The 15,012-nt window shown below is 39.8% G+C and overlaps 1 protein-coding gene across 1 annotated transcript in view; it reads left to right on the forward strand.

Moving 5' to 3' along the window:
• The first annotated feature begins 12,311 nt into the window (after window positions 1-12,311).
• Window positions 12,312-15,012, forward strand: part of LOC751847 (forkhead transcription factor Q1) — a 4,195-nt gene continuing 1,494 nt past the window's right edge. The window contains exon 1 of the mRNA XM_003729880.3: window positions 12,312-15,012. This exon is cut by the window's right edge and continues 1,494 nt beyond it. Coding sequence (XP_003729928.3) covers window positions 12,909-14,345 — 1,437 coding nt within the window. The 5' untranslated portion in view covers window positions 12,312-12,908 and the 3' untranslated portion in view covers window positions 14,346-15,012.

Genomic DNA, 15,012 nt, shown 5'->3' on the forward strand with positions numbered 1-15,012 from the left:
GTAAACTATTATTTAAATCAATTTTGCCCGCACTCTCTTTCTTTAACTTCGGTGCGGGCCGAACCCGTTTAAACGACCCGCTTGGTTTAGGGCGTCTCCTTGGCTGCCGGTTATGTCCGAACTGGTCGGGGCTCTCCTCCGCTTGGGGGGAGTGCTCCTCCGATTCGGGCAGTCCCTCCTCCAGTGCCCATTCTGACCACACTCCCAGCAGTCCGATGAAGGGCGCGTAGATGAAGGGCGCGTAGATGTAGCCGGTTCTTGTACTTCCAAGGCCTTTAATCTTCTGTCCAGGGAAGCTACTCGCTCATCAGTTCTCCCCTGTTGGTCTCGGATATCCGACACCAGTTTTAACACGTCCTCCGTGTTCTTGGATATTTGAGCGAGCCTCCCCTGGGTTTCACCTGGATTGTTAGGAGATGCCTGCTGAGCATAGACAGCGGGCCTCCTTGCCTTGGTATGGCGCTCCCTTGCTATGCGTCTGACCTCCTCCCGCAGGTTCCTAAAAGTCATCACCCGAGGCCTCATTGGTGCGAGACGAAGCCGCAGATCCTCCTCCCTAAGGCCTCGCATGAACTGGGTGCACAGAACCGAGTCCATCTGTGTTCCGGTTACGGCTGTCGGGAATTGTCTCTGAATGTCTTGGAAGAGCGACTGCAGCGCGATGGCATAGGATTGAGCGGTCTCGCCGTTTCGCTGCATCCGCTCGTAGAAGGCGGCGAATGGGTCCTCCGTTGGAGTATCCCCATACTCTGCCTTCAGCTCCTCCACTGCATCTGCTGCCGTCTGCTCCTCCAGGGGTAAATTTAGAATGAGGCGACGTGCTTCCCCTCCTAAATTCCTCACAATTGTGGAATACTGAAGAGAGGGTGGTGTACGGCTCGCAATGAAAAAGTAATCAATGTCCCTAACCCAATCTTCAACAGATATTTTGGATTCCCTCCCATTGAAGATAGGGACTCCCCTCACTTGCGTAAATGCTGGTCCCGTAATTGTGGGTGGCACTTCCGGTTGGGCGGACAGGTTGAGTGGGGAATCGAACATGAGTTCTGGTTCTGCTCGAGTGGCCATTATAAATTGTGGGTATTATAGAGTTTTACGAAGAAAATCTTTAAATCAGAAATATGATAATGTCAGAGGTATAAATTATATCAGGGGGTAGAGAAGCTGTGGACAGGTCGTGATTAATGAAATAAAATAAAATGGTTAGATGTAGACATTTATATCAGATAAGATAAAAATCAGACAAACGGCACTCTCCAATCGTAAATAAGAGGAAGAAAAGAAAACATTAGATTAACAGGCTAAAAACAAATTGGTTACATTCGACTGAATTTGAAACGACAATAAATTATATAAATAAATGATATCAATTAAAACAATTATAGATTATTCCCTTGAGTGATGTCTGTGCTGATCCATCCCACAGCCAGTCCAGATCCTCGTCTGTTCAAGACCGTCGTCAGTTCCGATCCTTCCCACAGTCAGTCCAGATCCTCGTCTGCTCAAGTTCGGCGTCTCCCTGTCAATGTTGGGACACGGTCGTGTGTCCTTCTTCCTTCGCAATAGTGCCGTCCTGTTTTTAAAAGACTGACAATCCGTCCGATCCTGCCGATTACGCCAAATGTAGCCCTCGTTACTTTCGTAAGAGTAGGGTACCAAAAATAGAGATGAGATAAGTCTGTAAAACAGGAGGCGAAGAAGAGATGTGTGATGGTTAAACTCGTGACACGGACTGCCTTTTAATAACAAGTAATAATATATATAAAACATAATTGAATATACGTATTCAACCAACAAACTCACATAATCAAAACACAAATACACTTCTATAGTTCCTATCCTACTAATATATAGGTTTACATCCAAACTTAGCCATTAGATGAAATAGCAAGGTAAATATCAACAACATGTCCCTTTCCAATATTTAACCGAACAAAGACTTATCATTCACTAGAATGGATAATGTATAGTAACTATTAACTTAATATCAAATACTCGAAACGTATAACTGCTAAACTACGAAGATAACCAATATCTAACTCGACTGAACCTAAATAAAGTAAACAAGACGATAACAAATATGTACTAACTAATTATAACGAAGAAACTATAACTAACATAAAAGGAATAGACTAAATAGATTTATACATGTCTGACTAATAATATACAACTGGAGACTACCGACCGATAGATAAATAGTGCTTTCGTAAACTGGACATATATCGTGCAAATGAATAATTATTGTTGTTCTCTAACTTAATTCATATTGTAAAGGGCGGAATAGATAAATGAGCGTTTTGGTCTTTTGGACCATAATAAAACCCACTCATACATATATAATAGTCACGGCTAAAGCATATTTACTTCAGCTACTAATACTATAGTACCTGCTCTATACAGATTACAGAGTTGAGACAAATAACCCTAAAAAGCCCAAGTTCCTCTTTGTCAAGGTAATACTTGTACTGGTACTATTAGTTAAAAGTTGTAATCCTTTCTTTGTTCTCAACGATGCGCTCAATCCCTACACACCGTGTGAACGTACATAGTCTAATCACGCAGACACCAATGTATCGTAGATAAATGATTATAAAGTTATACGCCAATTCCACACCAATCCCTGGTATATCGGAACACATATTAACATGATTATTATCTTGGCATGATATTGTAAGATCATAGACAAAATAAACGACATAATAACTCGATACATATTATAAGAAAGTACGGACTTATAGACTAGCAAAATCTGGCCGGTTCATTGTCAAATCGAAGGTTATCTCCCTCTGAGATGGAATCTCTCAAAACGTTATCAAATCGAATATGGAAAATCGTAATAATATTTCCCCAACTAGAATATGTCAAATGCTAACTAGAATCACAATAGTGGTTCATAAACGACAAAATATTGATTAGCTCATATCTTTAAGTAAGAAAGCTAAATAGTTATGTACAATGTGAAATATATGTATTCGCGGGTACCATTCACCCATACAGTATAACGCTTCACAAATAGTTGTAAGAAAGCTAAACTTTCTTAACTTAAATTCTTCCCTTAAAACAACGATATCTACAAATGCGAACATCAGAACATATCCAATCATACATCAGTACAACCGCACAAAGTTATATAACATGATAATAATGATTTACTTAAATATAAGTATAATACAAAATATGGTAAATTACCTGTAAAACAGGAGGCGAAGAAGAGATGTGTGATGGTTAAACTCGTGACACGGACTGCGAGGAGTCAAGCGAGTTCACGAGTTCAAGGTGTATAGAAACAAAGGAACAAAGTAATGTTGCGGGGTCACGTGTTAAAAGATATTTGCATAAAGTGAGTCATGTAATCCAGCATTTTATGTGGAAACAGGATGTTGGTATGTGACTGGTCTTTATAGAAAAGTCACCTGGTTACATAACAAAGAATAACAAAGATTACAACGACAGTATGGTAGAAGTACAACGTATTAAGAACATGACGCCAATCAGAGAACGCTCCAGGAATAGAAAGAAAATACGAGAAGTTGTCCATTATAGTTGTGGGACGCAATGTTATCTGTTATCAAGACGTTTCTTAAAAATGCCAAAATGTGAAATGGAGGAGAATCCTATATGGTAACGATCCAATCTTAACTTTTCTCGTTGTAAATATGATGAATTAATAAAATCTTAAAACACGTTAAAATAATTACCAGTAATTCAAAAATGTATCGACTGACATGAGTTGAAACATTGAAACAAAATTTTGTTATGCTCTTCCAGTCAGGAAGAAAGAAAAAGAAAAGGAGGGTTGAGGTGTGTAGAATAAAGTTAGAAATAACTGCATTTTCACAATAACTATTCTAAACATAAATCAAAACTTTCGAGATACTTATAACGCTCTGTTTCAACAAAGGTAACAAATTGCTTATGTTCTTTCATTGTAAGTTCTGGGGGTGTTTCACAAAAATCAAGAACATAACTCTAAGTTGGACTTAAAAATTATGGAGAGTTATTTGTAGCCTTAAAATGTCATTTATTCAAAAGCAGAAATTCAAGTATTTTAGACTTTTCATAAAATTCCACTGCAAGAACATGAAATCTCCATGATAATGGAAAATACGAATGATTTGAATCAACATTTTATGCCTTTACAAAAAACTTTAACAAAATATTTTGAAAGATGCAAACGGCTTTCCATAATTGTTAAGTCCAACTTAGAGATCCAAATTCAACTTAGGATCTTTGTTAACTCCTCAATTAAAGATTCTAAATCTTGAAGACCGAAGCGATTGAATTAAGGGGTTTGGGAACATATGGTCATCATGTGAAGCACATTTAATATTTGGTATTTTACCTTTAATTTGATAAGTGCAAGGGACAAGAGTTATGAGAGGCGAACTTGATGTGTACCCTAGATGAATGTGTGATTGGGAGTGGTCGAACTGTAGGGAGGAAGAATAGCAGATTCATCGCGTTCAAGTGCCAGCTCAAGGGGGTTGTGAAACGTAAACATAAGACAAACTCCATCTTATTAAAGATGGTGAGAGGTAAGGAATGACTACGATGGGAGGTTCAGCAGAGGGATGGTGGGCGACGGAAAGAGAGAGAATGGGAGTTAGAGGGGGGGGGGGGAGGGTGAGAGAGAGGAGTAATGGAGATGGAGATGGAGAGAAAGAGAGAGAGAAAGAAAGAGAGAAAGAGTGTGTGTGTGTGTGTGTGTGAGAGAGAGAGAAAGAGAGAGAAAGAGTGTGTGTGAGAGAGAGAGAAAGAGAGAGAAAGAGTGTGTGTTAGTGAGAGAGAGAGAGAGAGAGAGAGAGAGAGGGGGAGGGAGGTGTGAATCGAATTATTAGAGTGGAGGTGATAGCGCTTGATCGAGATGGGGGAGAATGTGGGAGTGGGATTGGCGATTGAGGGAAGGAGAAAATGAAACAAAGGAAAAGTACTGTACATTTTGAATTAAGAAAGGCGTGGTTAGTCATGTAAGTCAAGGACCTATGCAGCAAGAACGGAATAAATCTACTGGCATATTTTGTTTAGACTCGCTAATTGCCGCAACTTCAACCCGAAAGAAAAGATTAATAGTCCTGATCATAGTTGGCAGCGTGTAGGTGTGAATTTGATGAACAACCAACCACTCTTAGTTGTGGGATTACAACTGGGGGAAGAAAATGTATTCAAGTGCGGTAGTTGAGTGTAAGATTCTATAGCCGATTGGTTTAACTTCTGGGAATATGGAGGTCGTTGGATCGAGCCCCAGTCACTGCTGGACAATTATTATCTACTTTTACAATTCTCTTCTCTCAATACTCCTCCATTGCTGTTACAAACCGGAAACGGTAGCTGTGCTACAACCGGCGTGATATTAGGCCGTCTTGAGCCATGCATGATGAATATGAGCGCTGTACAAGAATCCAATAATTATGACTATTTTAATATTTAGCGAGTATATCAATCCTATTGTCCATTCAAGAGACAATGCGCTATCACCACACCAGTGTATATATGGTATACCCCCCTCCTCAAGCCACAGAGCAGTGAAAGGGGGAATCCACAGGGGTTGATAGGGGTTAATGAGGGAGGTCAATCAAGACCATGGACATGCAAGTAGCAAGTGCATCCTTTCTCAAGGATCACTCTGAATGAGTTGCGGTCATTGTGGTTTGGACCAGCGGGACACTCTTACTAATACAAACTCCGTCTTCTATTGTTTGCATGTCTGCTCTGATTGGATGGACGGGTATCAACGGTGGTAGGCCGGCAGCTAGGGAAGGGGGAGTGACATATGAAATGATAATTATAAGATGGTGAGAAAGAATAGAAGAGAAGAGAATGAAAGAGAAGAGAAGCGACGAGAAGACAAGAGAGGAGAAGAGAAGAGAAGAGAAGAGAAGAGAAGAGAATAGAAGAGAAGACAAGAGAAGAGAAGACAAGAGAAGACAAGAGAAGAGAGGAGAAGAGAAGAGAAAACAAGAGAAGAGAAGACAAGAGAAGAGAGGAGAAGAGAAGAGAAAACAAGAGAAGAGAAGACAAGAGAAGACAAGAGAAGAGAATACAAGAGAAGACAAGAGAAGAGAGGAGAAGAGAAGAGAAGAGAAGAGAAGAGAGGAGAGGAGAGGAGAGGAGAGGAGAGAAGAGAAAAAATGGAAGAGAAGTGAATAGAAGAGATGAGAATAGAAGAGAAGAGAATGAAAGAGAAGTGAAGAGAAGACAAGACAAGACAAGATAAGACAAGAGAATGGAAGAGAATAGAAAAAAAGTGAAGAGAATGGAAGAGAAGAGAAGAGAAGAGAAGAGAATAGAAGAGGAGAGAGGAGAAGAGAAGAGAATAGAAGAGAAATAGAGAGTGAGAGATTAGAAGATAAGATAATGGAAGAGAAGAGAAGAGAAGAGAAGCGAAGCGAAAGGAAGAGAAGAGAAGAGAAGAGAAGAGAAGAGAAGAGAAGCGAATTCAAGAGAGATAGAGAGAGAGAGAGGAGGGAAAGGCGGTGATGGGAAAAAAGGCATTCGTAGATACCACTCTACCACAATGATATGGAAAATGAATGAATTGGTGTTTAAAGTCCTTTTTATGATTATGGAAGATGGATTCTAGTTTTGTATTCAGCATTGGAGTTTGAGAGCCCAGCATACAAACCACACCCTTGCGGGGCTGATGAGATACATCCCATCCCACATGACCCTCTAGAGGAGCTTCAGTCCTGTCTTTTTACTTTTGGGATACACCACCGTTATTATCAACATTTGATTTATTATTAACTATCACCATGATTTAAGATTGACCATTTCCAATTTAATGAAAAGGGGTGATAAAGAATGAGACAAAGTGAGTTCGCTCAACAAGAAAAATGAAAAAGAAATGCTGTTAAACCATGACGAAAGATTATTGAAGAGAACAAATGAAGATAACAAAGTATGGGTTGGGGGAGGGGAGCATTATGGGCAGTATACTAAGCTGAGGTAAAAAACGAGCAAACTATAAACCAATGGGGTAAGAGCTTTTCTTCTAACAAGATAGGGCAATGAATTATTGTAGAACCATCGAGAACTTAATTAAAGACTTTAAGTCATGGAAATAAAAAGTCGAAACGGTACAGTGCAAGTGCACTACAGTGAGTCTCACGGGCGGTATACGTAAGGGTTCAGGAGAACAAAACACCTGCAAAATTTATTCTTGGATTACCCCGAGTTCCCTTCAATTACTCCTTATTAGAATTCGATAACAATTAAAAGACTTTAGAAGCAATTCATTTTAATAAAAACGTCTCTTAAAATCTCAAATTCATTCGTAATTTCTTTTCTTGTGAAGTCAAGCGATGTATCGGCGGCGCGCGCTCGCTCACATCGCAGGCAACAATTGTTCGCTCGTTGCCGAGAAATCAACACAAATCATGGATATATTCTATAAGAGGAAAAGACGAAAGAAATGAACTTGTAACATCGAAGCGCTATATTACATGGAGATTAAATCAAGCATCGCCACATTATTATGAAGTCATGAATACCCTGTGAGGCACTAGGGACCGTTCAATGGTCGCCTAGTGTGCTTATCTTGTTTGAACAAGAAGTTGTAATTTTCATATTTAGCTCCTAATCACTGATCACAACTATCAATCATTTTCGTGCCATGCGCGCGCCCGTCGTAGCGGGTTGATGCCGTAGTTAGCTAGCCTTCAAGTGCAGGTGCATGGGGTGTTGTGTATGGGATGTAGAGCCACCATCATTGGCCTCAGCCTGTCCTATATGTATGGTGACATCGCGATTTATCCTCTCGATTTGATTTCTGACTTTTCTTTTAGTATTCATGAGACACCCGTTCAGGGTGTGGGTCTAGGGTGTTAGTCTACTGGTTAGGGTAGACATGGTAGTGATGGCGACCCGTCGAGATCCCGTCATCACATCTTTTCTATCTGAGGCAGACACTCATGAATCCAAAACCCCTCATCATAGGGGAATCGATCTCAAGCATGGTTGTTTTTCAGCCCGCGGCTTAGGGGGACGGCATCGCACAGCTTCGGGCCAGCATGAAACTAAGCTTTACATCCATTATATTCACTATTTTTCCATCTCTTTTTTAAATCACCATTTCCCTCCAATTTCCTTGTGTATCTCGTCATTGACTTGGTTGGGTCGCCTGCCCGTTCATCGCATCTTCAATAGCAGGGTGCTGACGAACGTCCGCCTACAAGTCCGCCACACGAGTATCGTCTGACCCCCCATATCAGCTATCCAACCTCACCGGTATTAGCCTTTTTGTTGTTCATTTGCTGGTATTTTCATCGCCTGAAATGCTACTGATTTCGCTCCGAAATTGATTACGACTAAGTCTGCCTTCTCTATGAGCAACGCTAAAGACTTTTAAATATGACGGTAATCGTCCATTCTTAAACCGAAGATTTTGACGGCTCTGAATGGCACGTGCGAAACGGCGGCGCATCGCTAGCCCGGAGATCCCCCGTGGTGATGGATGGGTAGAGACGAGTGCCAGCGGCTTTCATTCAGCTTTTTTATTATCACTAAAGAGCTGCCAACAGCGAGCGGCCGTTCAAACATCTCGACTCGTTCAAAGAATTTCCTTACATCGGCGATCATCGTAACGCTATGAAATTCTTGTTACAATTACGCTCATGTGATTGAAACTCTTCTCCGTTCAACAACATCAATCTCCAGAAATACATGGCGCTAGAAATATCAGCGGATGAAAATCTTTTGAGAGGACAAATGAAAAAGATTATGAATGATGTGTAGACATCGCTATTTACTGCGATGATTATCGTCCAAATAGCCGCTAACGATAATTGAAAGGGATCTTTTCGAAATATAAAGTAAACACTAATAATTTATCAGCGAAGGATAGTGAGGTACTTTTGCTCGAGCATTTTTCTCTCTGCTCTTTCTCCCCCTCTCTCTCCTCTCCCCTTTTCTCTTTCTGCTGCGTAAAACCAATTATGGCGACTAGCATATTGTACATGATAATATTCTCCTTCAAATTGAAAAAAAAGGAACCTTATCCAAACACACACACGTGCATATTTTTTGTAAACATGTGCGAATAAAAAGTAGAAAGAAGACACCGCAGAAAACGAGCCCCTCCAATAATTTCTTCACAAAGTCCTGATTCTTGTATACGCTATAAGTTTTCCTTACATTAATCTCGAAAGTAAATTAATTTTAACCTAATACTACTTTTCTTAACACAATCAAGTTAATTTTTTATTGAAAACATAAGTTTATAAATTCACTTTCACTAGAACATCTTAAATGATGCAATAGTCATCAAGATCAAGAGTTTACCAATCAAATTCTGTATTGTGGTGAAATGGTCAAAGTTTATAGGTTGTAAATTATATCTAAAAAAGCGCAAGAAAAAAGAAAAAGCATAAACAAACGAAAAAAACACAACTAAAATTCAAACAAAAAGCAAATTCAAGCAAGTAAACAAATGAACAAGTTATAGAATGGTGATCATTTTTTCAGCTGCCCCTTAGTGCCACCAGGGGCATAAAATGAGGGGGTGGCACTTTCTCACCCCTGGATCTCCCACTGAAAGAAAGCCTCACGTCAATCCATATTTTTGGCGGGGCAGATATAGGGAAGGGTGGACAGAATTAGAGCCTCTTGGATGCACTTTCATAAACGGATCAGTGGGGCGTTTCAGAAAACTTGTCATCAGTGACAAATGACAGTTTTTGTTATAAGCTACTGAAATCCTTGCTTCTGATTGGTTATCAAAAGATTTTGTCACTGATTTTTTTTTTGTCATTTGTCATTGAAATAAGGCTTTGTGAAACGGGTCCCCGGTATAATAACACAACAACAACAACATTAAAGGTACTATGTCCCTTTTGCAGCCAACCTCAAATGCTGTAGAACTATTCCCACAATTATGAATATGTCATGTATGTCCTATCTGTGAAATTTAAACGTTAGCAGTGTCCTCATATTCAAATTATGCAAGGAAACCCGTTTACTTGCTAGACTTCACTGTCAGACACTACTGAGTGACTGACTGGCTTTTTTCTTCTATGGTAATAACATACATGAAAAGAGTTGTAAAGGGTACATGAGCATTTGTCTACATCAATAACCCACTTCTTGTGATGGCCAAGATTAAACTAATTGAATCTTTGCGCAGCATAAAACGTATGACCAACAATAATTGTCTGAAAATCAAGACTATTACTTTTGGGCTCTATAGCCCTAAAGTCGATTTGACAAATAATAGTCGTTATTTTCCCACTTGAAGACATTTTCAAGCCCCACCTTTTTTAGGGATGTTCCAAATTAGTATTATCTTTCAAATGCAGTTGGAATTTAACTTTTTCATTTGTTTGGCCCGCAAATGGGACATAGTTCCTTTAAAGCAAACCAAAACACAAACAAACAATACTGTGCTGAAGTGAAATATAAACAAAAGCTATTGGGCGTTACAATGAGGAAGAGGGCTGGTCTTCCATGCGAACAGTAACAAATCCATGACAATGCTGTGACAACACACCTACGAAATGTTTCAAGGCCTTGATGTAATATAATTATATACTCAATGTTTAAACAATACAAATCAAGCAGCTCACAGGAGAGTTGCAAAAGTAAAAATTAAAATTAAATATTATTAATATAGATTCATTTAAACCTACGGACTCAAATCAATGGAATTTATGATTATTGGTAATCGCCAAGAGGTAGGAAATATCAACGGTTATTTTTAAGCAAGAATTTCTTAATAGATACCAATTTATGAAATGCTTTGAATGCGGAAGGACGCAAATATAACCTTGAATTGAATAATATCTCGCTTTGATTGACTAATTGTTGGAATTCAGTGGCACAATCAATAACTGGCAATGAAGCGGGAAGGAATTGTGACATTCTCAGAGCGAACGGATTGAGAAGAAGAGTGAAATAGAACGGCGGAGAGTGGGAAAGGAGTCTTACAATGAGCGATGCAGAGAGGGGGAGCTATAATAGATAATGAAACGGACGCAGAAATGTCTTGTCTCCTAAAAATAAATTATTACAACCTCCTTTGGAATCTGTAGGAGATGAGAAGAGAAAGAGAGAGAGAGAGAGAGAGAGACACGTATATATATATATATATATATATATATATATATATATATATTTAGAGAGAGAAAGAGAGAGAGAGAAAGAGAGAGAGAAAGACAACAAAAAGAAAGAGACAGACAGACAGAGACAGACAGACAGAGAGACAGAGAGAGAAGAAAAAGACCCGAAAAATATGATGAAGAGAGTGAGTGTGAAAGTAAGAGTGACAGACAGAGAAAGAATGAGGAAAAGGAGATGTATAAATACATATTATACAGTAATTTTATGTATTATGTATGTATATATATATATATATATATATATATATATATATATATATACATATAATAGAGAGAGAGAGAGAGAGAGAGAGAGAGAGAGAGAGAGAGAGAGAGATATGATGGCGAGAGTTAGTGTGAACATAAGAGCGACAGACAGAGAAGGAATAAGGGATAGGAGGATATAGATAGAGAGAAAGAAGAGAGAGAGAGAGAGAGAAGGAGGGGGAGGAGGTTGCAAGATGCAAGAATATTAATAGAAGACCTGACAAGTTCCCAGAATAATTTAGAAAGGTCACAATTACATAATCATAATCTTGACAATTTCATGATACCAAATCTTGCAAAAAAGAGACACCCACAAACACACACACACACACACAAAAAAAAAAGAGCGAACATTACAACAAATTATAGTATGATTCACATGCGTTTTTTGTGTGCACGTTTCAATATGTTTTGAGAGTAAGAAAGAAAGAAAGAGCGGGAGAGGAGTGGGATGGGGAAGATAGCGTGACAGAAAGAAGGGATAGGGAGAGAGATGGGGAGTAGGTTAGAGAGAGAGAGGGAGAAAACTGAGTAAGGGAGGGGTAAAGAATAAATTCAAGAAAACAAAAGATCGCTACCTCTTTTCAAGACGCATGTGCTTGTAACATGACAAAGCAAACGGAAGATAGTAGCGACCAGCTAGTACAGTGTATTGGCGCGATGTATAAAAGAGAAGAAGAAAAAAGTGCCTCTGAATGCGGTGACGGAGATTTTAAAAGGAAGACAGAGAAGAAAATAGAGAGAGAGAGAGTGAGAGAGAGAGAGAGAGAGAGAGAGAGAGAGAGAGAGAGAGAGAGAGAGAGACGGTAGACGGTGGAATATACACACATCTAATCACCGCTTTCTTATTGGCTTCTTGCGTTGTCTTAGAACAAACAGAGATTGTGTGTGTGTGCGTCTGCGTGCTACTGCTTGCGTGCCTGCTTGAATCATCGAGTGTGCGAGCATCCAAGAAAAAGTGCTTTTCTTCCTCTCCTCATCTCTAACTTGAGACTGGCATGAAGCATTGTTGGTCCATCTACCGGGCGTTAATCTAAAGGCGAAGGCTCCCCTTATATATTGAGTGCCTACTTAAACTCCTAAGGGCAGTCCCTCTCTTTTTCCAAACTTGTTTCTTTCGCTCTCGAGAACATTTATCGGAGGAGTGTGAGGGATATCATCTTGGACTGGGTTAAGTCAAGGATGACCCACCAACATTATTTTAAGCATTCAAGTTAAATCTTACAATCGTCTCTGAAACGTTTTTCTCCCAGGCACTTCTTAGAATTTGTTTTTACCTGCGGGTTAGCGATGATATCTTTTTCATCTCTCCGAAGTTCAAAAGCTCCTAATTATCTGGAATGATTGTTGATAAATTCAAACTCACCGAAATATCTCGCGACTGGAAAACAATTCAGCACACTTTTGAGGGAGAAATATCAACTTTTGTGAACTTCTTTTAGACAGTGTTTCCAGAAGTTATTTGAAGAAAAGATATATCAGACTGACTCCTAAATTACGAATTTTATCACATTAAACATTTCTGGAAACAAAAGATTTATTTATCTCAAAATGGCATGTGTGGGAAAAAATGAATCTTTTACAAGGTTTAGTCCATCAATAATTGAAGACAGGTGTTACATCAACAATATGGACGATTCTAATATTCCCGAAGATTTAAGTATTCGAGCTCGCGAGACCGTGATTTGGTGCCCAGCCGAAGACGTTATCGAGTCTCACGGTGATGACGAATTAATGACGAATACGTCGACATCGTCGTCGTCAAGAAAAGGCACAGACATTATCGAGCATGAGGAAGTTCTTCGAGAGTCTACCGTATCGTATTCGAACCACGAGGAACGATTTCGCGAAGCGATGACGACGATGTCGGAACGAGAAGAGAGGTTTCGTACTTCAATGTCATTTCCCGAGCGAGGGGAGTCGTATCGCGATTCGATGACGGCAATGCCGAACAATGGCAAGCTAACCAACAACGCTGATATAAGCATTCCACTAACAACATCCACAACAACGCTACCAAAACCTAAGGGAAAACCGACGTATCACCGCCATCCTAAACCACCATTTTCTTACATTGCTTTGATTGCCATGGCAATTCGTGATTCGGGCCATGGGAAACTAACTCTAGCTGAGATCAATGAATACTTGATGAAGAAGTTTCCTTTCTTCCGTGGTAGCTACACCGGTTGGAGAAACTCAGTTCGACACAATCTTTCTTTGAATGAATGCTTTCGTAAGATACTCCGGGATCCATCGAGACCATGGGGTAAAGATAACTACTGGACAATCAATGAGAGCAGCGAATACACCTTCGCTGATGGAGTCTTTCGACGTCGACGAAAGCGGATATCGAAACGAGCGGCACAAAATCAGAAAAATCAAGAACGTCGTGAAAAGGAGATTGCAAGAAGGGAGAGACAAAAGATTTCAAAGTTTTCTGGACCTTTCAGCATTGATAGCATTCTCGGGGAAGACGATGATAGTCGAGATAATGATGATGATGATGATGTTGAGATGACATTGAATGAAAGTGACTGCAAAGAAATCCATGAATCGGTGAGTATTCCAAAGTCGTCATCGTTACGTGCCGTGGTAGATCAGCGTATCCGAGATGCAGCAAACGCGGCTGCGGCTGGAACCCCTCCTCTCATGAGTCGTATGATACCTGCAGGGTTCGCCCGGAGCATGATCCCGATGTGGAACTCTATTTACCCGGGGTCTCGTATCCCTTCTCGATCACCGTTTCCCGGGTTTGGCTGTTGCCCGATACCACTGGCCCGTTACCCTGCGCTAGAAGCCCTCCAGCAACACGCCAGACATCAATTTCAGCACGGTGCGGCACTTCCGTTCCCTATGGCTATGCCTGCTGGCCCCGTGCGCCCGGTACTCCCCCGTCCAGGACAGCTCATATACCCGCTCTGTCAACCGGCGTTCCACACTGAGCACGGAAAAGGCTCTAAGTTCTGCATAGATCACATCGTATCATGATAATAACTTGATTCATTCAAAGATCGAGATTTACGATTTTTCGAAATTCTTTTCTAATCAAACGGACTTTGTTATCTTACATCAGTTTCCTGTTAACCCTTGTAAAGTATATGTATTTATTTTGTATTCATCTTTACAAGTAGTTTTTACAAACCTAACATTGATTCGATGTCATTCATTCATCTCCATTTATGTCGACTGCTGTTATCGCCCACTCGACATGTCAGAACCCGAAGTCGCTCATTCAGCTCTAGTCATTGAAGGAAACACCCACATATATACACCCACGTTTCCATCTTATTCACATTTTAGATCATCAAACCATGTAAAGCTCGATTGATTTCTGTTTTCTATTGATACAATGTGACATGGACATCATGAATCAATTTAGTTTATCGATATGGTCATTTTGTTGTATCAACTGTTGAGAGTTGATGTTAGTAGCAATCCTTTACACGCTGTAACATCTTTTAATCATATAATATCTACATCTTAAACATTGTAAGTAAGAAAAGGAATCTTGTATTGACTAAGTCTATCATCATACCAATGATAGAGGATCTTACTAATGTTTTTTTTTATACCAATATCACCAGGCTCACACTTACCACTGAAAAAAGTAAATATGATTCAATCAATATTCATGAGTTATCACAATAGTTTAAAT

Source organism: Strongylocentrotus purpuratus, unplaced genomic scaffold (assembly GCF_000002235.5).
Source record: "Strongylocentrotus purpuratus isolate Spur 01 unplaced genomic scaffold, Spur_5.0 spur5_scaffold_8, whole genome shotgun sequence".
NCBI classification, from domain to species: domain Eukaryota; kingdom Metazoa; phylum Echinodermata; class Echinoidea; order Camarodonta; family Strongylocentrotidae; genus Strongylocentrotus; species Strongylocentrotus purpuratus.